General features: G+C 47.9%; 1 protein-coding gene across 1 annotated transcript; it reads left to right on the top strand.

Moving 5' to 3' along the window:
- Positions 1–866: 866 nt before the first annotated feature.
- On the top strand, positions 867–27,112 carry LOC130853760 (deleted in malignant brain tumors 1 protein-like). The gene is made up of 8 exons (XM_057736073.1): positions 867–928; positions 15,138–15,170; positions 16,508–16,658; positions 18,346–18,554; positions 19,361–19,545; positions 23,854–24,242; positions 24,824–25,077; positions 26,560–27,112. The coding sequence occupies exons 1-8, from the start codon at positions 868–870 to the stop codon at positions 26,724–26,726; spliced, it is 1,449 nt and encodes a 482-aa protein (XP_057592056.1). The 5' UTR covers position 867; the 3' UTR covers positions 26,727–27,112.
- The last annotated feature ends 487 nt before the right edge of the window (positions 27,113–27,599 follow it).

Consider the following 27,599-nt stretch of genomic DNA (forward strand, 5'->3'; position numbering starts at 1 on the left):
AAAGAAATGATAGGAAACCTTCTTGGTAGATTGTGCGGGTAAAACCAGAGTGTGGTGATAAAGAAAGACTGGGAGTCCCAAAGCAATACCTACATAAGAGAGGAATTGTGGGCAAGGTTGGAGGAGGTTGGGGACAGGTTTGGTGGGTCTGCCAAGCTCCAAGGGTGAGACAATGTGAATGCCGAGGGCAAGAAATCAAAGCCTTGAATGGTTGGGGGTGGTTCAGTTTGAGGTCACTTGTTTCTTAGCTCCTGCCTTATGGAATTAAGGCAGAAGCTGAGGAACATGTGTGAGAGGCAGAAGATGATGGCTAAAACTAATATAATCCCATGGAATCCATGGATATCTCTCACATCTTCTCTCCCATCATGTCTGCCCTAATGCCTTCCTCATTTCTCCAAGGCCAGGGGCCATCAGGAGACTGCCCTGACAGGAGAAATCATCCCAAGAGATGCTTTTCCCCTTGGCACTGTGTACTGTATTTGCTCAGCCGCCCTCATTCTGCTCTGCCCCGAACCTTGCATCAGACTTCCCACAAATTCATTCACAGTCCCCAAGATGAAAATCAAGCCTATGTTTAGGGAGCCCTTGAGAGAAGTAGTGGTTCACCTAGAAGGATGTTGGAAATTGCATCACTAATATCAGTGCTTCTGCAGTTGGGCAATAGCCAGACTCTTCATATGCCAATCAATCTAAGATACCTAAATTGTTCCCACATGCTAGCCATGGATTGTTACACAAGTCCCTTAGTTCCTGTATCTTTATGGAAGCAGTAGAAATATAGTACGCTGGAAGACACACCCCCTTTTAGCTAGGAACCTATAAATATCAAGGCATTTTTATTCAAATTGAGAAGAACCCAGCAAAATGGTCATCTCCGCAGTCATCCTTCAAATATGCCTTCTGTTGGGTCCTGTTCTATCTTCAGGTATTATATCTAATCATTAGAGTTGTTAATTTCACTGCTGTAAATGCAAATCATGGCAAATTATAATTGTTACTTGCTGCTAGATTTTACACCTCAAGGGGAGTTTTATATTGGGGGGGGGAGCAATGCTCTGACGATCATTTTAATTGCAAGTATTTTTTGTTTTGTTTTTGGCTGAGAAATGCAATGGTTATAGTTATAAAAAAGTCAATCGTTATGTCAATGTCTTCAGTGAGTCAGTCAACTTCGGAAATGATTGATTGGGATTAGAAAAATTCATGAAATTAAGGAAAAGTGTGTATTATCAAGAGGCCCTAAAACTTTGTCATCATTGATTAAGCCTGCACTTAGTGTACTGATAAAAATGGGCAGAATAGATTGCCCTGGATATGTTCATAATATAATTTCTTTCTTCAGGTGTGTCTGGTTTGATAATTAATATGTACCAAGCTAAATCAGATCAAGTATCTGATCATAGATGAGACAATTAAGATTCCAAGTTTGTGTCTGTCACTGCTTTAGATCAATGCTTTGAAGCTTAGTTACTCAAGGGCACACATATTTGTGCCCTTAGAGTGTCGATTGATGAAGTGGACAGGGAAGAACCCTGGGCAAATCAGTGAGGCCTGGAATCTCAATGCCATGTCACCCAGATGCTAAGGGAACAAGATGATTGGCCAGTCTGCCTAGTATCTCTCTCTGTCTCTGTCTCTGTCTCTTTCTCTTTCTCTTTCTTTTTCTCTTTCTCTTTCTTTCTCTTTCTCTTTCTCTTTCTCTTTCTCTTTCTCTTTCTCTTTCTCTTTCTCTTTCTCTTCTCTCTCTCTCTCTTTCTCTTTCTCTTTCTTTCTCTTTCTCTCTCTCTGTTTCTCTCTCTGACCAAGAACGTGCTGACAGCTGACACCCATCTTCTCTTCTTGTCAGGAGGACCTCAGGGGGTACTGGCTCTGGACAGTCTGGGGGCTCGTGACTGTGTCTGCATCAGAATATTTGAAAATGGAAGGCAGTGTTCTTAGCTCCAGCGTTTATCAGTGCAAAGTTAATCCCTGGACTTGCACTGGCTCTGAAATGAGGCAGGGATCCATGTCGGCCCCCAAAAAGACACGGAGCCAATTGCCAAGTCCTTATCTGCAAAGGGCCTTAATCCATCCTCTAAGCAGGGCTTGAGGGAATTTGTGGTTCTACATGATGTTATGTGTGCATGAGAATACACACACACACCTGTACGCGTGCTTGCATTTGCATTTTAGAAGTAAGAATTAACCCACTACAAAGTGCTTGCTCTCCACCAGGTATTCTGTGAGACAGGATACCTATCTCCCCTTGGCTAAATCTGCTAACATCCCCCAACTTAGGTATCCACATTGCAGATGAGGAGACTGAGGCTCAGAAGGGTTCTCTGCATTCTCCAAGGTTAGCTGTTGTGGGCCGGGCCAGGCTGTGAATCTGGAGCAGGGCTGCTGGTATTCGGGAAGCGCCTTTGGCCCATAAACCCCGCTGCTCCTTGCAGAGAGCTGAGGAGCCCTGGAGCCCCGTGGGGGAGCTTTGTGCTGGGGGAACCCAGGCAGCACACATTCTTCTCAGGTCCAGTCTTTGCACAAAGTGTTCAGAAAAATTCAGTGACCTCAGGTTTGTGCTGGGCTGAAGAGGCCATGGAACTCCTGTGGCTCCTAGCAATGTGTGTGACCTTGCTGTGCACCAGTTCTGGAGCCTCTGCAAGCCTCAGTTTATTCACTGGTAAAATGGGATTGTGTTCCAACTTCATAGGGTTGTGTAGACATAAGGTCACCCATGAGAGGTCTGGCACCGGAGGGTACATGGGCCCTGTCCACTGTTACTCTTCTAGGCCTTTTCCTAACATAACTTCCGAAATGCAAGGGGGTATCTGATATTGGATCCTAGAAAAAGGAAATATGGGTGAAATCCAAATAAAGCCCAGAGTTTATTTACTAGGAATGTACAATGTTGGTTTGGTAATCGTGACAAACGTACCTCGGTCATATGAGATGTTACTGAGTCAAAGGATTGATCATTTGAAGGCTTTTAAAATGTACTGATAAATTATTTTCTAGCAATGTACCAATTTTTTCTCTAATCGTTTAAAAAAACCGAGTGGCAATTTTCTACACCTTCACTGATATGAATATTATTATTCAAAAATCTTGGCTGAATTGTGTGGTGAAAAATGGTGTCCAGTTGTTTTAATTTGTATGCCTTTGCTTATAGTGAAGTTGAATGGTTTCAAGCCATTTATGTTCCTTTTTCTTAATTGTTTATACCCTTCATCCATTTTGTTTTTGTGAAAGTTAGTATCATCTCTGTTGATTTATATAGACTCTTTAATTTGGATGTTAATACTTTGTTCATCACATAGATGACAAATATTTTACCAGTTTGTTGTTTGCCTTAAAATTTTTTTAAAATTTTATTTATTTATTGGCTGCATTGGGTCTTTGTTGTTGCCCATGGGCTTTCTCTAGTTGCAGTGAGCAAGGGGTACTCTACGTTTCAGTGCACAGGCTTTTCACTGTGGTGACTTCTCTTCTTGTGGAGGACAGGCTCTAGGTGTGTGTGCGGGCTTTAGAAGCTGCAGCACTCGAGCTCAGTAGTTGTGGCTCCCAGGCTCAGTGGTTGTGATGAACAGTCATCATTGCTCCACGGCATGTGGGATCTTCCTGGATCAGGGATTGAACCCATGTTCCCTGCATTGGCAGGCAGATTCTTAACCACTGCGCCACCAGGGGTGTCCCACATTCTAGTCTTTAAAACTTCAATCTATACCAAAAGCAAACTGAGGAGTAACCAATATGTTCTCTTTACCGGTCATTAAATGACAAGTGGTATTATAGCCTCAGTGAAGAAGAGAAATTCCCCCGACTCAACCTAGCGAATCTCAACGTTTCTCCTTTGTGCACAGACTGCTCCTGGCTGATCTAGCACCATCGGGTCCTTTCATCCACAAAGAAGCATCTAAGGACACCGCCCACTGTGTGTGCCCCAAAGGGCAGTTTTTGTCAAATAATCCATCTTAGAGAAACCTCTGGCATTTACTATGTGGAGTGTGTGTGTACATACATGTCACTATGCACAGATGGTGGCCAGGATAATCCAGCAACCATCATATGAGATGTGTTCCCCAGGAGCGCGTGTCTTTCCAAGCTGTCACTTTGAAGCAGGTTATTTTCGACCTTTGGGGATGCATCTTTGGAAACTGCCTTTCCTCCTAGTTGGGGCCACATTTAGGAATAGCTCAGAGTTGGTAGATATTGATAGTAAGAATTTAAATCACAAATTTTCATTAGGTGTAGCCTAGTATATACCCAGGTTATCTTACTTTGTAGGTTCTTTACCAATTCTTTTCTTTCAGGGAAATTTATGTTGGCATTGTTTATAAGGCATTTGTCCCAATTATCTAGTGTAACTAGACTGATTGTCTTTAGTATGATTTAATTGTTCCCAGCATAGAGGAGCTGATAAAGCTGCTGAGAATCTCAGAGTTTTCAATCGCAGGAGGGAGCAGGTAGAGAGAAAATTAAATGTTTTAATTTTACCCCAGGTGTAAAGTACCAAATTGTTGTAAACCATAAGTAGCTTGAGGAGAAGAACATTGTTATAGCTAAAAAACCAACGTTTAAAAGCCAGCAGTATATCAGACAAAAGGCATAAAAATTATCTCATATTTAGCAGTTCACTTAATTCCATGTAATTAACTTTTGTTCTGAATCCAGGTTTTTCATTAGCTTTGCTGACCTTGTCTGATGATTAAGGATGATATTGACAGTGATAGTTTTAAGAAGTTTGTGAGGTTTTTGTTAAGGCTAGTGTGATTTATCCAGTGAAGTGGGCACCTTGATCACTGGAGGCTGTGGAAGGCGTATCCCATGTGGCAAACACAATTTTAACCAGTTCCTTTTCATTGTGAGGCCATTAGCCCTGCAGCCAGAAAAGGCTATAACCTATCAAACTTAAAAAATGAGGTCTGTCAGGGAGCCAGGAAAAGCCAAGTGGCTGTCTAGGATTTCCCTTAGCCCTGACTGTTTACAGCTATTGTTTACCTATTTTAAATTACCTGCTATATAAGTAGACTGTTGCCATGCTTTAAGGATATCAAGATGGCAAAGGCCTGACAATGAGGTGTTCGCTTTTGTAGAAGCAGAATGAACTTTGTGTACACGTGCCATAGTCTTCATAGATTATTGTGAAATACTACCTATCCCCTCAACCAAAGTAACAAAGATCTTAAAAGCAATAGGAATCACTTAAAGGCAAGGTAGTTCACATAGTCTGTTACCAAAAGCAGCATTGCAAGAAAACTGTATGTTGTTAGCAGAGAGAGGGAAGCAAATTGCAGTTTGGCACCAGATTACTGTTAATAACAAAGTTTATTTACCTAATTAATTTTAGTTGAATCTTAGAAAGTTCTTTCTATAAATCTTGAAGAGGCAGTATTTTTGTAAAGGCATCAGAGTGAAATCATACCTGTGTATAATGACAAAAGACTTAAGAGGGCACAGTTAAAATCTGATTACAATGCAATTGATAAACTACCTTTTACTGCTGTGACATACAACGTTTTTAGATAATATCTATAACTACAACTGATAATGTTTTACCAGGACATTTCAGAATTTTAGGAACTCCATATAATATCTAGAATATTTATATTAGTAAATAATTGCCATTTAATATCCAAAGGTTTTAGGACACTCAGTCAGATAGGGTAAAATATCTCAGGGTGGCACCAAACACATTTCTTTATAGTTTTAAACCTTTTGTTCTGTAAAAGGAAGCCAATGTTCATAATTAACATTTTAATGTCTTGTTTTAGTCCTAAAAAGTTCACCTAAAGTTCTTATCTCATTTGCATTTTTTTCCCTAAAAGCTTCTTCACATTGTTACTTTCCTTGCTGACAAATTTGTAACAGATAGATTATATTAAACCTATGCACAATTAAAGTGTTATGCTTAATGTTGATGGCTTTAGAGAAGTGTATATTAATTAGATCAACAAACAGGCCTTAATTTAGTATTGAATATTTCCCAGTTCAAGTGAACATGAAATTTATTTAGCTTAATTTCTCTTTTATTCAGGATTGTTTGATTTGTAAGCGCTTTTTTTTCCCTAAGCCAGTTAAATAGAGCTCATTTACAAATTAACCTCAGCAATATTATCCAAAGTCAAAGACACATGCTGAGACATACATATACACGCAGATGGACAGAGATCTCATAGTTTCTGCTTGAGATTTAAAATGTCTCTTGTCCCTCCCCTCCCTTTTTTCCTTTGGCTTCAAGTTCTACTCATTAACCCAAAGCTGAAGTCTCAGGCAAAGTGGGCTGTGATTGTATCTCAAGGGCATGATAAGAGTTAACTTCAAGCTTTTTCCTAGGCATATTTTTGTTCTCTCAGGGTCAGAACTCTGGAAGAGAACAAGCTAGCTGTTTCTCATTGTATATGCAAAAAGAACCAGTTTTGTAATTAAAAAATTTTTTTATATCAACCAGTTTTATGTTGAGTCTAAAGAATATTGCAGCTACATTGTCAAAAGCCATCCTTTTTCTGTAGTCATGATTTCATAGCTAAAATTTAAACATGATATTGCTCAAATTGACTCTGATAGCAGGGGTAGAATGTCTGATAAAATGGTGTCCCAGCAGGGACTGTCCTTCTGGGGAGGTGGGGCCTTTGTTTGATCAGAAGAATCTGAAGGAGTGAGGGAAATTGCAGGAGTGGAAGCTTGGTTGCCCCTCCAAGAGGCAGGAGAAGTTAGAAGGGGATTCTTTAGAATGTTAGGAGTGTTCTTCTGATTCCTCAGGCTTTTGATTATAGGAGAAAATCTTGAATGAAAAGAAACCTCAGTCCATTTTCCCATCCTGTGGCAATAAAGGTCTAATTGTAAGAGAGCCATTTGCAGGCCATATATATATTTTTTAACCCTCAACTTAAATAAAGGCCAGGCACTGCTATAGTAGAATCTAGGTTTTTCCTTTTTCTCAGCCTGTCTTGCTGACAAAGGGGATCCTCCCATATTGGGTAACCTGTCACTAAGACCCAACCTTTGTTCCTAGAATGGAATCCAGCATTCTGGAAACACTTACAAGGAGGCTCTTGCCTGAAGGGGTTTGAGGAGTCCCCCTAATTCCCTTCGAACCTGGTGGGGTTTCAAATGTCCTTTATTTTCCCACTGAATCCTGGCCAGACGTCTCTGGCCCCCACTGAACCCTCGTGCAAGGCACCCAATGCACCATGGCTGGAGAGGAGCTTTTGAACCAGTGCAGACCTGGTTGCCAGGACTTTCCGTAGGAGACATCCCCTGTCTAGAAGCTTCTTATGCTGGAGTGTATTCCCTGAGACTGAGCGTCTATAAAGCCTAGGGTGTATGCTGTTTGGAAGTGGCCAGCCCTATAGGTAGTCTGTGCCAGTGTATGGGCTGCTAAGGCCTGGAGTGAAGGGGGATCTCCTGGAGGAGCTGGAGTTAGCCACGATGGAAAGTGCCGGGGGGTCAGGATCTGAGGGCTGAGAGGTGGCAGTGTTCCCATAGAGGGTCTTTGGACACAGAGTAAGGGGGGAGATCAAACAGCAGAAGAACCCCAAGTCTATTGCCCTGTTTGTTTGGCATCTAAGGTAAAATTGAAAGGGATATAAGGCTTAGGTAAGAAAGAAACCTTGCTTCCCGAGTACAGTAGGTAAGAGAATCACAGGAACAAAGTGCAGGGCAGTGTGTGCTGGTGGGGTGGCACAGGCACCTGGAGGGCTGCTCTGGAGAAAGACACTGGGAGGCAGCGGGGCCCGGGGAGGTGATGTTTTTTACCCCGGGGAAATACAGTGTGGCGCGTAGAAGGGTGCAGTTTGTTGGCGAGGGCTGCAGGCACTGAGCTCTGACTTCCCCATGTGCCGAGACCAGCTCGGCGACTCGAGGTGAGTGACGGGTGCCGCAAGCTTGAAGAAGACACAGACACAGACTGAAGAGAAAAGTGGGACCGGGGGGCTCAAGACCTCTCGGATCAAGAGCCCCGCTGACTCATCCCAGGCTGCTTTTATTGAGTTCGTGGGCTAACATTCTCAGGTTACACTCATAAACAGTCAAAGGCCTCACATGATTGAGGCAATTATCTTTGTTTACTTCCTGGGTCCGAGTTGAGCAGGTGTGGATTTGAGCTGGGGGTGGAGAGCAAAACAGCCCTGGGGGCAGGAGACCTCTCTCAGATATTAGGGGTCTGTGCCCCACCCGTGTTGGCCCCTCTGCAACTGTGCCTGTCTTAGGTTGTTCCTCCCTTGAGGAATCTTACCCGTCTCTGGCTAACCAGTCATCCTCCAGGGCCAAACACGGTGATATAAGGAAGGTTCTATGCACCAACCCTGTTGGCCCCTCTGCGGCTGTGCCTGTCTTAGGTTGTTCCTCCTCTGAGGAATCTTACCCGTCTTTGGCTAACCAGCCATCCCTCAGGACCAAACAGGGTGATATTAGTCTCCACGCCCCGCACCCTCAGCTCCTCCACTGCTCAAGAATCCCATCGCTTGGCCCACATCAAAAAGGTTCCAGAATGTCTTCCCACATCTCCCCCTTTTTGTTTTCGTAGGAGAAGATAAGCCTGTAGGAGAAGATAAGCCTATTGGAGTTATTTTTCTGTCAATCCTTGGAGCGTTCCTCCTGTGCACCTGAGAACTTAAACATAGGATAATTAAAAGACAACAAAAAGTATCAAAATGCTTAGGAGACTGCTATTCATGCCTTTTATCCAATCCAATGGATGCAATGCTTTTAATCCATCATCTATACTTTGTAAAGTAGCAAATTTGGTGTAGAGATTGCAAAGATGCATATTGCATGCCAGTTATTTTAGTTTGTAATTGTTGTATGTCCAGTGTGAGACCATCCGCTCCATATCCCAGCAGATGTGTCACTGGCATCATGGCCATTCCAGATTTGTAATGTTCTTAAACTTAAGGGAAGTTTCCATATTTTTTGTTTGAGCTCTGCCATTCTCTAATTGAGGCCAAGGAAGTATTAATCCAATCCTAAACCATAAAATGGGATAGGGCGAGTGCATGGCAATATTGGTATATGCCATTACAACCTTTTATAGGGATTGCAGGAGGAGTTTTTTTGGTGTAAACCATTAGAGACTGCATACCCCTTAGGGGACCAGTTTCATACTGTTCCATAGGAACCATTAAGTAGTATCACACCCTCCGTCCCACAGCAAACATCCCAAAGAATCTGATCTTGTCTGTCAGCCCATATCCATTTTATTTTACACAAAGGTCTATCAGGGATGGCATAATTAGTAAACTTAGTCTCCAAAGCTCAAACCTGAAAACAAATGTACAAAGTTCATCTCCGGAGATTCTACATCCCATTCAAGATGGCGTTTCTTTGGAACGCTCATGATATGGCTTAATTCTCCGAGACGGAATCCACACAGGTTCCAGGCCTTGTCCTGGTGACACACAAGCAAACCTTCTTCCCCATGTGATTAACCTTCCTGATGACCAGATATTAGTCAATGGGTCCTGCCACCATATCAGAAAAATTATAGAAGCATCTGGTATAGGAATCCATTGAGTTCTCTTAAGAAACTGCAAAATGGGATTTTTCGGATAGTGATTATCAATTTTTCCAATATAATCAGCAAAGGCAATTTGCCAACTTACACAATTTTGGAAACAAGCCTGAATTTCTTTAGTAGTTAAATTAATAATTATATGTGAAGGGTCAGTTCCAATTAAATGCTTACTTCGAGTTCTTCCCTTCAGAACCAACTGAGTTAATAATTCTAAATAAGGTGACAAGGATTTTACCACAGTATTTGCTAAAAACAACCATTCCACAATTCCTTCATTTTGCATTAATATTCCCGTAGGTGAATGAGGAGAAGGTAATATAATTAATTGCAATGGCTGATTAACAGTTACTCTCTGTAACTGAGAAGAATGAATTTTATTTTCTACAAGTTTTAGTTCCTCTAAAGCAGCTGATGTTAAAGTTCTTGGACTATTTAATTTTGAATCTCCTTTTAACAAAGCAAATAGGTTAGACAATGCATAGGTGGGGATCCCTATGCATGGGCGGAGCCAATTAATATCTCCTAGGAGTTTTATGCAAATCATTAAGAGTTTGGATTTGATCTGACCTCAGTTCCACCTTTTGTGGTCTAATAGTTGTTCTATCAACTATTGTGCCCAAATATTGATATGGGCTATGCATTTGTACCTTTTCCGGAGCTATTTTAAGTCCTGCTCTATCAAGGCAAAGCTGCATGCTAATATACGCAGAAGTAAGTAAATCCTGATTAGGAGCAGCACACAAGATATCATCCATGTAGTGGATAAGATAACAATTAGGAAATTCTAGTCGCACTGGTTCAAGGGCTTTAGCAACAAAATTCTGGCAAATAGTAGGGCTATTCAACATGCCTTGAGGTAACACCTTCCATTGAAACCTTTTTCGAGGTTCTTTATTATTTAGTGCAGGCACAGAAAAAGCAAATTTTTCTTTATCTTGGGGATGTAATGGAATGGTGAAAAAGCAGTCTTTCAGATCAATAACTATTAAAGGCCAATTAGCAGGGATCATATTAGGTGATGGGAGGCCTGGTTGTAAGGCCCCCATTGGTTGTATAACTGCATTGACTGCTCTGAGATCTGTTAATAAACGCCATTTACCAGTTTTTTTCTTTATTGGAAATACTGGAGAGTTCCATGGGCTAAAAGATTCTTCAATATGTCCTTTTTCTAACTGTTCAGTTACTAATTCTGTTAGAGCTTCTAACTTTTCTATGGTTAAAGGCCACTGCTCAACCCATACAGGTGTATCAGTTTTCCAGGTCAATGGGATTGGTGCTGGGGGAAGCAGTAAGCTTTTACGAACAGTGGCCACTAGTGAAAAGACTGATATCCAAGACCTTCTCTATTTGCATTACCTTCAGCTGGAATGGGAAATAGTTTCCCTTGATGATATCTACCAAGACCTAACCCTGGCTGATATCCTTGATTTACCAGCATTTCTTGACTTCGCATACTATAAGTATCTAACGTTGGGATGTGGATTTCAGCCTTCCATTGTTGCAATAAAGCCCTTCCCCATAAATTAATTGGAAGGTCTGCTATATAGGGTTGTAAGTGGGCTGGCTGCCCATCTGGGCCAATACAAGGCAATATTTTAGCACTTTGCTGCAAGCCATGAGCTCTACCTAAACCTACCACTGTAATGTCTGCAGGACAAGTAGGCCAGCGAGAAGGCCAATGATTACTGCTTATAATTGAAACATCAGCACCTATATCTATTAATCCTCTAAAAGCTTTCCCACTTATAGTTACTGAGCACGTCGGGCGTGTTGCTAAAATTTTTTCAGAGAGTAAAACTCCAGCCTCTCCTGTGCTTCCAAAGCCTTTCGTTCTCCTTACTTTTGTACTATTGCCAATCTTATAATATGGCAGAATAAGCAACTGTGCTATTCTATCACCTGGATGGGCTTTCCATGGAACCGAAGTTGATATCATCACTTTAATTTCTCCAGTATAATCATTATCAATCACTCCAGTATGAATTCTAATTCCTTTTTGTTTTTCAGTTTCGTTTGGCACCGCACATGCCCATCGGTCCTCTGATGGACTGGCTTCTTCATCAAAGCTATCATTTGAGCCCTCAGGAGCCCGTAGAGGCTCTAATAGAGGCTCTAATACTGACTTAATCAGAGACCATATTGACCAAACAGCACCTGGTACGGGAGTCCCTTTAGAATGCAATTTTTTAAGTTTGCTCCCAACCTTATCCCTAAGTACATAAACCCAGTGTTAGCCTAAAGAAGGAAACCACATACAGTATTCTCAACTATTTACAGAATTTCTAACAATCGACCTTCACTTGCTTTTTACAAGACCTTCACTTGCTTTTTACTCCACCTGCCCTTAGGAGCTGCCGTAACAGGCATACATCTGGTCGATATTAATCTAAACTTTTATTTCCCATATTTTACCCCGAACACAGACTACCCAAGAGATTTACTTACTGGCAGGATTTTCTCAGAGGCCTCTTACTCTCCTCTTGGGGGCTTCACGGCACTTCCCAATTCTTTACTTTTATCAATTTCACTTTCCGTGAACCTTCGTCACTCAAGCCTTTCGAGCCCCACGTTGGGCGCCACTTGCCGAGACCAGCTCGGCGACTCGAGGTGAGTGACGGGTGCCGCAAGCTTGAAGAAGACACAGACACAGACTGAAGAGAAAAGTGGGACCGGGGGGCTCAAGACCTCTCGGATCAAGAGCCCCGCTGACTCATCCCAGGCTGCTTTTATTGAGTTCGTGGGCTAACATTCTCAGGTTACACTCATAAACAGTCAAAGGCCTCACATGATTGAGGCAATTATCTTTGTTTACTTCCTGGGTCCGAGTTGAGCAGGTGTGGATTTGAGCTGGGGGTGGAGAGCAAAACAGCCCTGGGGGCAGGAGACCTCTCTCAGATATTAGGGGTCTGTGCCCCACCCGTGTTGGCCCCTCTGCAACTGTGCCTGTCTTAGGTTGTTCCTCCCTTGAGGAATCTTACCCGTCTCTGGCTAACCAGTCATCCTCCAGGGCCAAACACGGTGATATAAGGAAGGTTCTATGCACCAACCCTGTTGGCCCCTCTGCGGCTGTGCCTGTCTTAGGTTGTTCCTCCTCTGAGGAATCTTACCCGTCTTTGGCTAACCAGCCATCCCTCAGGACCAAACAGGGTGATATTAGTCTCCACGCCCCGCACCCTCAGCTCCTCCACTGCTCAAGAATCCCATCGCTTGGCCCACATCAAAAAGGTTCCAGAATGTCTTCCCACACCCATGTGCTGTTCCCAAGGTTGGTGAAGATGCACATGCTGGGTGGAGGACATGCTGTGGGCTGTCCTTTAGGCAGAGCTAGAGAAAGGGGGAGAGGGGAGAGAGGAGAGAGAGAGGGAGAGAGAGGGAGTGCTGGGGCTCCTGCACTGAGAGGGCCCAGATTAAGCCCTGTGGGTCTTGGAAAGAAAACAAAGCAGAGAGTTGAGAGCAAGAAAGTTCTCAAGGGAGAGAGTAAAAATCAGAAGTCTCCAGCCAGTAGTCTGGGGAGACCTGCAGTTTATGTTGAATTTCCCAGGTTTCAGCACCATCTTACCTCTTAACAAGGTTTAGCCCCTCTCTGTCCCTGTCATAAAAGTGTCCAATGTTTGGTTTTTTACCCTGTTCCTGTAGCTGTGTCTTCTATTGAAGTGCAGATATCGAAATACAGACAGGAGTCTCATGTTGAATATGTAGTCCTGGAGCTGCTTTGTCTCCTGCCTCAGGAAATGTAAACAGGGAGCTGGTAATGAATGTCTGGCCTGGAACTCATCTTCTTCTCTGCCTCATGAAATGTAAACTAGAGGCCAGTTATAAATGCCTAGCCTGGAGCCAAAATTTCTCCTACCTCACTCTGATGAGGTGGCGTCCCGAGCAGGGGTGAGCAGCCAAATGTGGCTCCTTAGTGGGGGCTGCGAAGCTGTCGCTAGGGGTTCCCTGATGCAGGGGCTCAAGCCCATCCCAGTGGTCACTGCAGGCTGTGGGCTTCCCCTCTCCTCACTGCCTCCCAAGTCTGGCTTCAGCGACTGAACTGCTGGTGTTGTGGGCATCAATCAGGGGACATGCCTAGCTCAGGCCACAGCCAAGAGCTCTATAACTCAGCCACTGGTGGGTAAAAGATGACCAGACTTCAATCAATCCTCTTGATAGAAAACATCACTTAGAACTCAGACGTCTATCCCTGGGAGAACTCAAACCTCAGGACCTTTTCCTTCAAGAAACACAAGAGAATGACATTTCCTGTCTCCTTCCAGGAACCAAATCAGGTTTGGCCCTGATGCTGGTGAATGGAGGTGACAGGTGTCAGGGCCGGGTTGAGGTCCTGTATCAAGGCTCCTGGGGCACCGTGTGTGACGACGGCTGGGACAACAACAATGCCAACGTGGTCTACAGGCAGCAGGGCTGTGGCTGGGCCACATCGGCCCCAGGAAGTGCCGGGTTCAGTCAGGGCTGAGGGCCAATTGTCCTGGACAACATGGGTTGCTCAGGGCATGAAACCTACCTTTGGAGCTGCCCTCATGATGGCTGGAACTCCCACAAATGTGGACACAATGAGGAAGCCAGTGTCATCTGCTTAATTTAATTTCACATAAGCAGGATTTCCTCTCTGGGGTGTGGTTCTCTCCAGAAAAGGACGGTTCTTTGCAGTGGACTCCTCTCGCAGTGAGTTTCCTCGATAGGTGGGCTCTCTCTCTGATGACATCAGCAACAGTGTTGGCTCCTGAGTTTCATGGGTCCATTGCAGCCCCTTCCTTTGTGGACCCCTGGTGTGACAAGGGTGATTACTAGCTGTCACCTCAGATTCCCCCAAGACCTTTTTTATTGTGGGACTGATATCTGAGTTTGAACCTTCCAATTCAGCTCTCCTGGTCAACTCTCAGGTCACCCACCTCACGCCACTCAGTTCAGGGTCCTGGCACTGAGCATCTCTCTCCTAGAGACCTGATGGGTTTACTGCAGCACAGCCTGGGTGCTGAGGCTGATCATGCTTCGTGTTTCTTGTAGCGGCACAGATCGTTTCTAGTGCCCCAGGTGAGTCACTATAGCCCAACCCAGCAAGACTGCTCTCTGGAACTCCACTTTTTCAGCTTTCTCAAAGGACACGTCAAAGAGGTGTCTTTTTCTATGGAGTGATTTCTCTGTGAGGACTCTGGAATCTGTTTCAGTGACCTGCTGAGTCCCCAGGACCAAGGCTGTCACTCATCTCAGGCTGGAGGGCTTCTCTGGTCTCCTGCCACCTCCTGCTGCCAGTGCTCACTAAGAAATGCTCTAGGGGAAGAGGTTTGGTCCTCTGGTTGTTTACGATGAAAATAACTCCCAGTCATTCCATGAAGAGCTGTGACTGTGTTAGAAACATGGCCAGGTAACACTCCTATGAAGGTTTGTCTGTTATAGAAATTCTTCAGGTTGAGAGCAAACCCCCAAATGCTGTTTATGACATAGTGAAAATAGCTGGTCATATAAATGTTGGGAAGTGCTATATTCTCCAATGCTTTTGGGCAGTCACAGTGTAAATTGGAATGGTCAAGGCTCTGAGAAGTCCTACAGTGAGGAAAAGGATTGCTTTTCTCCATCAAACTGATGACCATGGCATTAAAACATTATCCTGCAATATCCTAAAATCACTTCATTTTCTTTCTAGATTCATTGACCCCCTCACCTGCAACCTCTCTGGGTAAGTATCACATTTTCCATCTGACCCAGAGGGCATGGGTTTCTTCTCCCCAGGCTTGGCTGCTGGTCCCCAGGCTGCAGTCACGGGGCTCGCTTTCCAAAGAGTCTGCCTCTCCTGTTTTCCTGGCAGGTGGCATCCCCTGCAGCTGAGGTCCCAACCCCAGGAGGGTGGGGCCTCTCTCTAGGCTCCTCTTTGTCCTTTAGTAGCCTGGCCAGCCTCAGATTGGGATCTCTGGACAGTACCTAAGTGAGGCTGGCCCCCCTTGTAGTTCCCTGCCCATCCCGTGGGATACTAGACCCTGGTTAGTGTGGGCTGGATGGAGCCTGCTTCATCGCTGAGTGACTGTGTAACCAGCAGAAGCTCCTGACGGCCTGTCCTGAGCAGCTGCTGATCCCCTGCCCGCCCCCACTCTCCATGCCCCCCTCCCCTCCTCTCCACCTGGCTTCCTGAGGCAGCAGTAACTTCAGGCTGCCCCTCCCCTCTGATCCATTCTCTGCAGTGCAGCTAGGGGCCTCTTCACCAAATGCCAAGGTCAGTCCCAGGCTCAGGGACTGATTCCCCAGGGCGCTGTGGTCGCAGACCCTCAGTGCACAGGACAGCCTCCAGGGTTCTGGAAAATTCCCTCCCGTTGTCTGGTTAGTCCCTGCCATCCCTTCTGCCCCTGCTCCATCCACATCGAAGTTCCCCAAATGTGCCAGGGACTCTCACACCTAGGACCCCTTGCACACGCTGTTCCCTCTGCCTGGAGCAGCCTTTCTCCCTGATTAACCGCCCCGCTTTCCCTGCTCAGTCTGGGTCAGGAGCCAAAGCTCCAGGCTCCCACCACCTCCTGGGATTTGCTCCATCTCAGTCCCAGACCATGACCCTGGGAGTGGCTCTTTTCCATCCTCTCCTCTGGGCTGTGTGCTCCCTGAGGGCGAGGCCTGTATCCAGCATCTCACTGTGAACCCAGGGTTGGCACATTTCCAGCACAGGGCCAGCAAGCACTCAACAGCTGTGTCAAGGGTGCCCGGAAACTGATCATTAAGTTTTCTCTTGTCAACAGGTCCTGTTTACAACCCCCCCCCCCCCCCCCCCGTTTAGGCAGTAAATTTCGAGCTCCCTGACAAATCCCTCCTCCTCAGTGACAGAGGCACTGGGGAGGGATGAGGAGAATGATGAGGAGATGGCTTCCCCAAGTACTGTCTCCGTGGAGGGGCACCGCCCTGACCCGCAGTGGATAGTTCGGTCTGGCACCTCCTGGTGGATTTCTGTCTTGGAAATTGTGAAAAACCCTCCCCCAGGTGACTGTGCAGCATGCCCTATGGGTCATCAGTGTTTCCATTTTGTCCCAACAGACAATTATTCCTGTGGAGGCGTCCTGACCCAATCTTCAGGGAAAATTTCCAGCCCATTTTACCCTAGGAACTATCCAAACAATGCCAATTGTGTGTGGGACATTGAAGTTCAAAAAAACTACCGTGTGATTTTGGTCTTCAAAGATGTCCAGTAAGTGTGTGTGGCGGGGACCTCACAGACACTTTAGAAGGGGTACATGGCTCCTAGACCTTCACGGGAGATGTTTGCCCCATTGACATTTTTTCTTGTGGGTCCCAGTTTTGATGGGGCACAGAGATGGCACCAGGATCAGAGCCCTGCTTTCTAGTTGCTCAATGTCACTAATTTGCTGTGTGAAGGAAGTCACTTAACTCTTCTGAGCCTCAATAGAGGAGAATAAAATACCTGCCTTCCTCCCCTCCCTGGTTACTGGGAACGTCACAGGAGAGAAATATATGAAACTACTTGGACAATATATCCAATGGGGGGGATTATTATTAGAAGTCATAATAATAATTATTATTATTGCATTAATAATATTAACAATAACAATAATATTTGTTAGGAGTAATAATAACAAAAAGATAACAAAAAAGAATCCCCTTAACAACTACGCCAGCTTTTCTGAACCCTTTTCTCTCTACTCCCTCCTTTTTTTGGGTGAGTTTCGGGCAGAGGAGGCGAAATCCCTGCGGCAGAGGTTAGGTTACCTGTTCCTCATCCAATGAAGAGAGGGAATCCTTGTTCTAAGTGGAGGAGACGTCACCAGAACCACAGTGATATATGACTGGTTCAAGGAGGGGGGCGACCACGCGCAGCACCCGTAGGTTCTAGAGTCCTGGGAAGGGGGTACCGTAGTTTCTTCTCTAATAGCCACCACCGGAGAGAGTAGTTTTCTCTCTTGATTTCTGGTTGCAGTGGCCCTGGGAGTCCCTGACTTGGAAATGTATGTGGGGTTTGCGCAAAAGACAATATTATTTTAATCTCTTCATCACTACAATCCATTCTGGATTTGGGGACGGTAGGAAATCCTGTGGGGGAAGGTGGGCCATGGCTGGTCCTGAGCCGGCACGTTGATAACGGTGACCACCATTTGTGACAGTCTGGGAAGCACTTCTCTGTATGTTCCATGGCTTGAGCCTCGTGGCAGCTTTCTCCAGTATAGGTGTGGGGGGAGATTTCACCTTGGTAAATAAGAAACCTGAGCTGCAGAGAGGTTATTTGACTTGCTCAGTATTTTTTTGTTCAATTATTTGTTTCCACAAGTATGAATTCATGGATTTTTAAAAATTCTATGGGAAACTGGGGTCTTTTTGATCAAAGAAAAAGTGAAAGGTAGGATGTAATCCTTTCTCATGTGATGCAAAGGATTTTCAGGAGAGGGGCTGTAGATCTCATATGTGTGACCCCAAAAAAGCAGGACTAGGACCATGTGTGGAGGTCATGGGAAGATGATTCTCCACCCAATTTAAGAAAGTCTAACAAACTGGGGTTTACCAGTGGGTAGAGGGATTGGGGGAGCGGCAGTACAGAGTTGGGGATTAAGAGGTACAAACTATTATGTGTAAAATAAGCTACAGGGATGTATTGTACAACACAGCAAATATAGCCAGTATTTTATAATAACTAGAAATGGAGTATAACCTTCAAACACTGTGAATCACTGTATTGTACACCTGTAACTTGTATGATATTGTTCATCAAGTATACTTCAATAATAGAGAAAACCTATCATTTTCAATTATTAATTATGTGAGAGTTTCTGGCTTAGAGGTGTGACCCCTTTCATGGAGATCTGACCCCCTGCATCAAAATCTGGTTAAAAGTGAAGCCAGAACTGTGTGTTGTGTCTCTGCAGGCTTGAAGGTGGCTGTAACTACGATTATATCGAAGTGTTCGACGGCCCCTACAACAGATCCCGTCTGTTCAGTCGAATCTGTGATGGGTCAAGTGGCTTCTTCACCTCGTCATCCAACTCCATGTCCATTCGCTTCGTCAGCGATAGTGACATGGCGAAGAGAGGGTTCGAGGCTGAATACTACTCTAGCCTTTACGCTGGGATGACAAGTAAGTCCCTGCTCGTCCAGGGTGGGGCACCGCTGAATGCCTTCTGCCGCTCAGCCATCCCGTGCCTGTGAAATGAGAAGTGAGAGCCACTTTGTTGGGTCACCAAGGCCTGTTCTGGTGCAGAAGGGGGCCAGGAGCAGTTCATCTCAGGACTCTGGCTGCTCAGAGATGGCGGATGAGTGGTGTGTTGTCCTTTCTGTGATCAGCAGAGATGAAGTAGAAGGGCTAGATGATGCTCTCAGCAGATAGGGAGATGTCAGTGCCAAGGGCAGAGGGGACCACCTGGCTTGAGGCCTTGTGACCTTCCCAGAGTGTGGGACACTGTGACCTTGTCCTGAGACCTAGTATATTTGGCTGCTACCTGAAGATGGTCTGAGCTGGTCACTTAGCTACGTCCAGCCAAGGCTGATGGCCATGGTTTGAGCTGTTAAATAGACTGATGTACAGATTGGCCAGATGCTGGAAAGATGATGACGGGGCTTTCTTTGCGGTCAGGACGTTAAGCACTGACCTGCCCCTTAGCTACAGGACCTGGATTTAGGTCCATAGCTAAGGATGTTGATTCCCGACATCCCCACAATTCAACCCATGTGTTACTTTACTATATGGATAAGTGATTTCAGAGGAATCCTAGTCCCTGTGTCCTCATAGGGGGGTCTCATGAGAGTGAGACTGAACTTGAGTCACTTGGCACCCGGGGTGGTGGCGAGCCGTGTCTGCAGGCAGACCGTCTGCCAGCCATCTCTGTGTCTTTACGTGGGCTTGTGAGGCGCTGACTGACCACACTGTTTGCCCTCGGCCCCCAGAGCTACTTTGCCGGCAGGATCACATGGAAGCCAGCGTGAGCACGGGCTACCTCCAAACCCTGGGCCACACTGCCAGGGACCTTTTCATTCCCAACTTGAACGGGAGTTACGGGTGCCAGCCCCAGATCACATTAAGCCACGTGACCTTCATAATTCCTTATTCCGGCTGTGGCACCATCGAGCAGGTAAGCCTGGAACTTCCCCCTCTGCCTCCTGCTGAGCCAGCTTACTTAGTGATGTGCTCTGTGCTTGTTGAATTCTGGGGACCCAGAAAACATGATTACGGTAGAACCAGAACGTAATCGGGGTGAAGATATAAACCCATTCCTTGATGCCATGACACGGCTGCAGCCACGTCCAAATAGAAGGAAGGGAAGTCAGCAGGGAGTTTTTCCCGCAGTGGCCGGCAGAGGGGGTGCCTGGCAGGCGGCTATCACGTGGGCAAGAGCAATAGCAGCTCCCGGGGCAGCTCCACGTTTTGAAAGGCCTGGAGCTCATACAGGTTGGGGTTGGGGTGGGTGACAGACGTGGGAGCCTCCTGCATGGGAGGAATGCAAGTATCTTACTTTTAGGAATCTCACAACAACACAGGGCTGTGCCAGTGCACTGCTGAGCCCCGGAAGAACCTGTGCATGGGGTGGGGGTGGCGGCTGGGGAGTGGTTGAAGCTTAAGCTTCGTGAGCTTCGCAATAAATGGGCCTCTGCAGCTACCGTTTGTTGAGCTATCACCACCTGGGGTGACCAACTGTCTTGGTCGATACAGGACTTGACAGACTTTAGCACGGAGAAGTCTCGTGTCCTGGGAAACTCCGTTATCCTGTCACCCTGCAAGAGGCAGACCCTGAGATTAGTGTGTGTCAGACTCCCCACGTCCCCACCAAGATGACACATGTCTCCCCTCATTGTCTGCATACCTGAGAAATAGGGAGGCTGGGCTTCCAGGGGTCAAGCAGGTGGCCTAAGGCTCCTTAGGCAGGAAGTGGTAGGGCTGACGCCAGACTCTGAGAATCTCAAAAATGTGGGTCTGAGTGGAAGCAGCCAGGTGCGCAAGATTCCCCACCCCGTGATGCCATTGCTATGACATCTGTGCAGACGGCAAGCGGACCTGGTGGGAGGGGACTGCCTGCAATGGGGCGGGATGGAGCTGTGTGCATTAACGAGAATGTTGGGTCTCTTACTGTCAACCCCACCAATGGTACACTTAGAGTGGGTGCATTTAATTTTATGTAAATTCATTTTAAACTCTGCAGTCTAAGCTCTGAATTTTCGGCTGACACCTAAGTAATCACTTCAAGATTTTGTCTGTCAGAGAACAGACACAGGGCAAATACTTTTAGTAGGGTTAGAACCACAGTAAGTATACAGCATGAGATGCTCAAATACCTACAATGTGTGTGACACAGATGATCAGAGGGTTTGTCAGTCACCAAAGACATACTGTGCATTTGTCACATGCCAGGCTAGGTGCTACCAGGATGCTGCTCTCCATCTGGCAAGGACACAGGGAACAGTGAGAGAGGGCGGGGACACTCGCTCAGCTAACCAGATGCGCCTGCCTGGGACCCAGGGTCTGCTGCCGTCACTGTGCCTTCCAGCTCTTGTTGGACAGTCCCTACAGACACCAGATCTCCTTCTGAGAGGAGCTGACTGGGTCAGGGAGGCGTACATGCAGAGAAGGGTACAGATGAGTCATGCCTGCAAACGTTCTAGTCCAGGGGTCCCCAACCCCTGGGCCGCAGACGCTACCAGTCTACTGCCTGTTAGGAACCTGGCTGCACAGCAGGAGGTGAGCAGCACGTGAAGGAGGCTTTATTTGTATCTACAGCCCCTCCCCATCCCTCCCCATCACTCACGTTACAGCCTGAACCATCCACAGCCCCCTCCCCAGGGTCTGTGGAAAATTGTCTTCCACGAAATCAGTCCCTGGTGCCAAAAAGGGTGGAGACCGCTGTTCTAGTCGACCTGGCTTTTACATTTTGCCCTGTCAACCAGTCGTGTTGGATTCTGGTTTGTCGTAAGTTTAGTCAGTGGGACTCAGTTCACCAAAGGTGACCAGCCCTCCCGGTTCCAAATGTGCAGCCTGGAGCCTCTGACATCTGACCATTCCACCCGTGTTCCTTCATCTGCAATTGGAGCTGCCAAAGCCCGGGGCCAGCCCTGGTCTTCTAACCTGGCTGGCTGTGGGCAGCGCAGTCTACATTTTCATTCCTCCGTTTATTTAAATGTCCCCTAGCAAACCCGCCTCCAGGGCAGGTCAGTGTGTCATTCATCGTTAAAACTGTTAGTGCCCCTGGTGTGGAGCCCAAGCCTGTATAATCAGATTACTAAGGGCAAGCAGGCGTGCCAGGCACCGAACTAAGAGTTCCAGGAGACTTTCAAAGTTCTCCAGACAGCTTCTAGTCCCATTTAATCCCGAGGACACAGAGGCTTACAGAGGAAAAGCCATGTGCCCAAGGCCAGGTGATCACGGACCGCAGGGGCAGGATGCAAAGGCAGGGTGGTGGGATCCGCAGCTGGGACTTCCTGCGCCCCGCTAGCTGCCCCGTTAACGGGAGTCCGAGGAGCGTGGGCTCGCGCGTCTGCACAGGCGAGGTCTCCGCACCGCAGGAGGGGGCGGCCCGGCGGGAGAGGCCGGCCTGCAGGGCACAGCCGCCGGCGCGCCTGCCGGACTCCCGCCCCGCCTGGGGGCCCCGCGCACCGCTGGCAACATGTGCGTGGTCCGCTGCGATGACACCTGGCGCTCCAATAGAAACCCCCCAGCTTTTCTGTTTGTCTGTTTGTTTTAGAGAAAATGGAAAGGCAGAAAGTACAGCGTGCTTCCCAGGAAGGCGCGGGAGGCCCAGAGCCCCTTCCAGGCCCCGCGCAGCCCCGAGCCCAGCGTGCGGGCTCTGCCGCCCCCTGCAGGCCGCAGCCGCCCCCTGCGGGGAGAGATGGGACCTGAGGTCAGAGAGGAGGCAGGGCTGCCTGGTGGCAGAGCCACTTTAAGTCACTTGCAGAACTTTTCCCTTTTCACGTGTCTTTCTGGAAGGCGCACACCAAGAGCTGAGTTCTGAAACTCCAGACGTGAAGGGAAAGCCTCTCCAACACATGCTGTTCTAAACAATAATTATATTTAGGGTGTAGAGGTGCTGACTTCAGAAGGGAACTTGTCTAATCTCCCAAATGGCCAGGAATGAACTTTTGCTCCTGAGAGCATATATGACTGAATGTGACTCCGTGACAAACTTTCTATTTTTTTTTTTTTTTTTAAACAGTAAGTTTGTCTTCCATCTTAGGGCTTCTTATATTTAGGGCACTATGGTATTGTTTTTGTGCCCATTCTTACACAGGTGCCCATGGCTCCTGGAATCTTGTACCAGGCAAGGACAAGTTTGCTTCGGACCATCGCAGCACTGGGGAGGGAAAGAGTCCCCCCTGCCCCCAGTCACCACCTGGGGATGCCACTCTTGTGCTCACCTCACCTGTGGCCAGCTGATCATGACCATAGGGCTCTTTCCAGGGGCACGTGCTCAGCTGTGTCCTCTTGGCCATTTGGGATGGCTGCTCCTGGCTCCATCTTTCTTGCATCACAGTGCTTTTGCTGGGCTTCTGTTCCCTGGACCTTTCCTGCATTTCATGGATCTTAAGTGATGCTACTGATGCCATCATTAACCAAACCCTGGGAAAAGAGAGATGCTTAGACATCATCCTTTCCTTGAGATGCTCACAGACCACCAGGTGCAAGACTCTTGTCCCTGGAAAGGTCACTCTTACAAGATGGTAGGCACATCAAACAGCACGAGAGAGTAACATTCTTATGAATTTGCTGCTTCGTGAAAGGCACAGTAGGAAATGGTCCTGAGGTTTGGGGTTTGGAGAAGGAAAGCATGATAGGAAGTGCTCCAGCATTGCCATGGCTCCCACTCCAGGGCACCCCCCTCCCCCACCTCATTGTCCATATGAGCCTCTGGGGAACTTCCTTCCCCAGCTATAACTCTGCATCTCTGTTGCTTCGGGGTCTGGCAGCTTCAAACACCAAGCTGCAATAGCTACTGACCCATCCCAACAGCACTGTGAATTCGAATCTCACCAGCCCCTCCCACATGACTTTCTCCACTGATTTCTTCCAGCAAGAGTGAGAATGAAATAGAACAATCCAGGAAGGCCCTGAGCCATGCAGACCAAACTCAGCTTAGTCGTACAGCAGGGGTAGGGGTCATCCGGAAACACCCACCTTTCCCTGAGCAGCAGCTCCCGGGAGGCGCCAACACACTGTGGTCCCATCACGTGGCAGAGAAAAGGGGATGTGTGAAAGGAGGGAGTCTTGCTGGTGAAGTGTATCCATCCCTGGCAACGGTAAACATGGTGACAGGCATGTGTCATCTCTGTGTGGTTCTCGAAGGCTTTTGAAATCTTGTGGCAGCACTTCCATCTCATTCTAACCCAAACCATCAACGAGATCCCCTCAGTACGTGATGTTTGCCTGACTCTGCTCTCCCGCCTACCTCTCTCAGGTGGATAATGACACCATCACCTATTCCAACCGCCTCAGGTCAGTTATTTCAAGTGGCATCATCAAGAGGAAGAAGGACATCAACATTCGTGTCAGCTGCAAAATGCTCCAGAACACCTGGGTTAACATGATGTACATTGCTAATGACACCCTCGAGGTCAAGAACATACAACAGGGCAAATTTAATGTGTCCTTTTCCTTTTATACATCCTCTTCATTCGTGAATCGTGTGACCAGCAGCCCATACTACGTGGACCTGAACCAGGATTTGTACCTTCAAGCTGAAATCCTCCATCCTAACACCTCCCTGGCCTTATTTGTGGACACATGTGTGGCTTCACCGAATTCCAGTGACTTTACATCTTTGAATTATGAGATCATCCGTGGAGGGTAAGGAGTGTCTTCATGGGGTGGGCTTCAGCCTTTCCCTGATACCTCCCGCACAACCAGCCCAGAGCTCAGGGAAGCCAGATTGGGCTCCAGTAGCTCAAGCTTAACCAGCCAGGCTGTCATCTCTGGGTGTCTGGGGAACTGAGTGGCCATCAAGCTGCTTAGCTATAAAGTGAAATCAGACCAAGTGACTCAACTCCAGGCAAGCTTGAATCTTAAAAAGTCGTGCTTGTAGTGGGAAAACATTGATTTTGAAGCAGACAGAGGTTGAGATGCCTGCTTTGCCCCACACTAGCTGCATCACTCTGGACAGGCACTCGCTCCTCTGGGAGCCAGTTTCTCCAGCCATCAAATGTGCATAGTGAAGCCCATGTCCCAGCCTGTCGGGAGGATTAAACAAGGAGTAGATGGGGCGCTGGACAAAGAGCGTGCCCAGCAGGTGGTCCACAAGGAATGTTGTGAAGGCAGCAGGAGGTCCCCTGCCCTCCACCCTCTGAGGAGGATGCCCAGCACATGGGGTGGGTGGCGTGGGGAGTGCAGTGCCTTTCGGTGAGCTGACAGCAGCTCCTCTCCTCTTCCAGGTGTGTGAAGGACGAAACCTACCAGTCCTACGACCAGCCCTTGCCCCACATTGTCCGCTTCAAGTTCAGTTCCTTCCGCTTCGTGAGACGCTTCCCCTCCGTGTACCTGAAGTGCAAGATGATCGTGTGCAGTGCGAACGATGCCTCCTCCCGCTGCCGCAAGGGCTGCGTCGTGAGGGCCAAGAGGGATGTGGGCTCCTACGAGGAGAAGGTGAACGTTGTCCTGGGACCCTTCCAGCTGAAGGCCTCACACGGTGAGAATAGGAGCCTGGGTAGGTGGCCATCCTCCCATCCCATGGTCTGCCAGGGCCCAGGCCCATGAACCATGGGCACTGGGGATGCTTCTGTGGGTGTCCTGTGTCCCCTCGAATAGGGCATCTGTGCTACCCTGGGTGATCCAGAGCTAAAGTAGACCTGGTTCTCACCTTTTTCCAAGGGCTCTGGTCAATGGGGAATGCATATGATATGTAGGGTTTGGTCAAGACAGTTCTAACCTGGGACCCAGATCACCTGACACCTTTATCCTCTGGGTTCTGAATACCCAACTACACACTCCTCATCTGTAAAAGAAAAACATTACTATTTACCTCTTAGGACTGTTGAGAGGGTTACATAAAATACTGCTAGTTACACTGCATTGTCCCTGCTTGTTACAAGTCACGGTGGTTTTGTTACAGTCATTCATGTCACTGATGTTAACATTAATGATCACATTATTACTTATGATGGAGATGATAGACTGTGGCCCTGGGGCAGTGAAATCAGGCTCTGGGCAGGGCTGTGTAGATGCAGGCGGGACTGGTTTATTCTCACGGCTCCCAGGGGTTGACCCTGGAGAAGCCACTTCCATTTCCTCGTCTAAACGGGGAGCAGAACTCCCGCCATGCTGCTCTATTGTGGGTGTGGATGAGAAAATGTTTGCAGAGGGATTCCCAGGATGTCTGGTCTAGGCCAGGCCAGGTCAGCAAATGTGGTGGCGTTGGTGCCAGGGGCAGGTGTGGGCCAGCAGTAGTTGTCACGAAGCCTCCCGCAGGCATGGGACTCCACCCCACAGGCCCTTCCCATGTCTGGCTACTTCCAGGCGTTTCCCGAACGTGTTCAACACTCCAGGCATCTTTGGAAGGCCTATTATGTGGCAGGGCACATGGAACTAAACAGATCAAAACCCTTGCCCTGAGGGCTTCCATTCCAGCGGGCAGGGACGCAGTGCAGTCATAAGTCACCTGCATGGTACCCACCTGGGGGCTGGAGCTACAGAGGGATGGCAGGCAGGGCAGAGGGAGGGGCACAGGGTGTCGATGGGGACGCTGCTCACATCTCTCCTCTTCCTTCTCCTCCCACTGACACTGCAGTAGCTTAAGGTCTGTGTCTCTCTTGCTGGGACCTTTGCACCAATTTCCCAGATGGGCTCAAATGCCGCAACTCGCTCCCCTCCCATCCCCTGGGAGCCTTCATCCAGATATGTTATCCCAAAGCCCAGCTCTGACTTCCTGTTCACAGACCTTCTTTGCTTCTGTTGGCTGACAAGACACTGTGAAATCTGCCAGGGCTGACACCCAGCTGCCCTTTGGGGTCTGACCTCAGTTTCCCGAAAGGCACGCCTCTCAGCTATCTTTGCCCAGCCCACCAAGCAGTTCTGATGGCCATCACCCTGCCCTGCGACCCCTACCCTTGCTTCTCTCCCCTCTCCTTCCCTGCTGGACCCATCCTGATCCCAACTCTCTTCTCCTTGCCAGACTGGCCGGTGGTTGACGTGGAGGAAGAGGCCAGTGCCCCCGGGAGCTACCATATTACTACCATCCTCTCTGGGGTCTTCCTGGTCGTGGCCTTGGCCTTAGCAGCCTTCACACTGTGGAGACGCACCCCTGCTGCCCATGGCCAGCCTCCGAGCTCTAGGATGTGAAGCAGCAGAACACATGCGGTGCTCAGACACAGGCCTCCTGCTCTGGAGCCCAAGTGAGGAAGTAACCAGTGTCCACGGCGTGGCGCCCAGGGCACCCAACTTGATTTAAGTCTGGCCCAGGTGCACGGTGGGGGGTGGGTGGAGGTGGGGGTGAGAAAGATGGGAGCAGCCTTCCCCAGAAACACAGGCTGGGCACTGGGACAAAATGTCAGGCTCCAGGTGCCAGAACCTAAAATCCCGCGTGCAGCTGAGAGCCACACACGGGGAGCAGCAGCGCTTGTTCCAGCTGGAGTTTCTTTTCTGACCTTTTATGAACCAGCTTCTTTGGCCTGTAGTGTATATCTTAGCCCTTGCTTATTATAGACAAGCTGAATAAAGAACTTTTTTTCAAAGCAAGTGTCAGTTTGGTCCCTGTTTCCAGTGCTGCACCTGAGCACTGATCCTTTCATGTGAGGTGGACAGGTAGCGTGGGCTCCCACAAGCAAGGAGAAGGGCCAAGGGGCCGTGCCCTGTCATGCCCCAAGGCTGAGGAGAGGGTGGGGTGAGCAGTTGACAAACAGGGCTGAGACAGCTGCACAGCATCCTCCCCGCACAGCCCCTGAGGGTTTTCACGGCAAGGTGGCTGCGATGGACACACAGCCACACCACACCCACCTGCCTCCCCTCCCTGGACCCGTTACAGCCTCTGCGCACAGAGCGTGGGAGGCAAAGTTGGGCACATTCCCTTCTTGTGTGTGTCCTCGATGGAGCAGGTAGTTGTAGGAGGGCTGAGGCTGGCCTGAGGGGCCTGGTATAGCATCCAGCTGGGAGTGTGGGTGGAGAGGGTGAAATGTCAGGAGTTCAGGAGGGGAAACAGGACAGAAATCTCTCGAC

Source organism: Hippopotamus amphibius, chromosome 5 (assembly GCF_030028045.1).
Source record: "Hippopotamus amphibius kiboko isolate mHipAmp2 chromosome 5, mHipAmp2.hap2, whole genome shotgun sequence".
Taxonomy (NCBI): Eukaryota; Metazoa; Chordata; class Mammalia; order Artiodactyla; family Hippopotamidae; genus Hippopotamus; species Hippopotamus amphibius.

Bases quoted from the DNA above. Each gene is read 5' to 3' on its own strand.
- LOC130853760 (XM_057736073.1), top strand. From the start codon at position 868: ATGGTCATCTCCGCAGTCATCCTTCAAATATGCCTTCTGTTGGGTCCT. The intron at 929-15,137 runs GTATTATATCTA...TTTTCTTTCTAG, and splicing joins GGGTCCTGTTCTATCTTCAG to ATTCATTGACCCCCTCACCT. The intron at 19,546-23,853 runs GTAAGCCTGGAA...TACCTCTCTCAG, and splicing joins GCTGTGGCACCATCGAGCAG to GTGGATAATGACACCATCAC.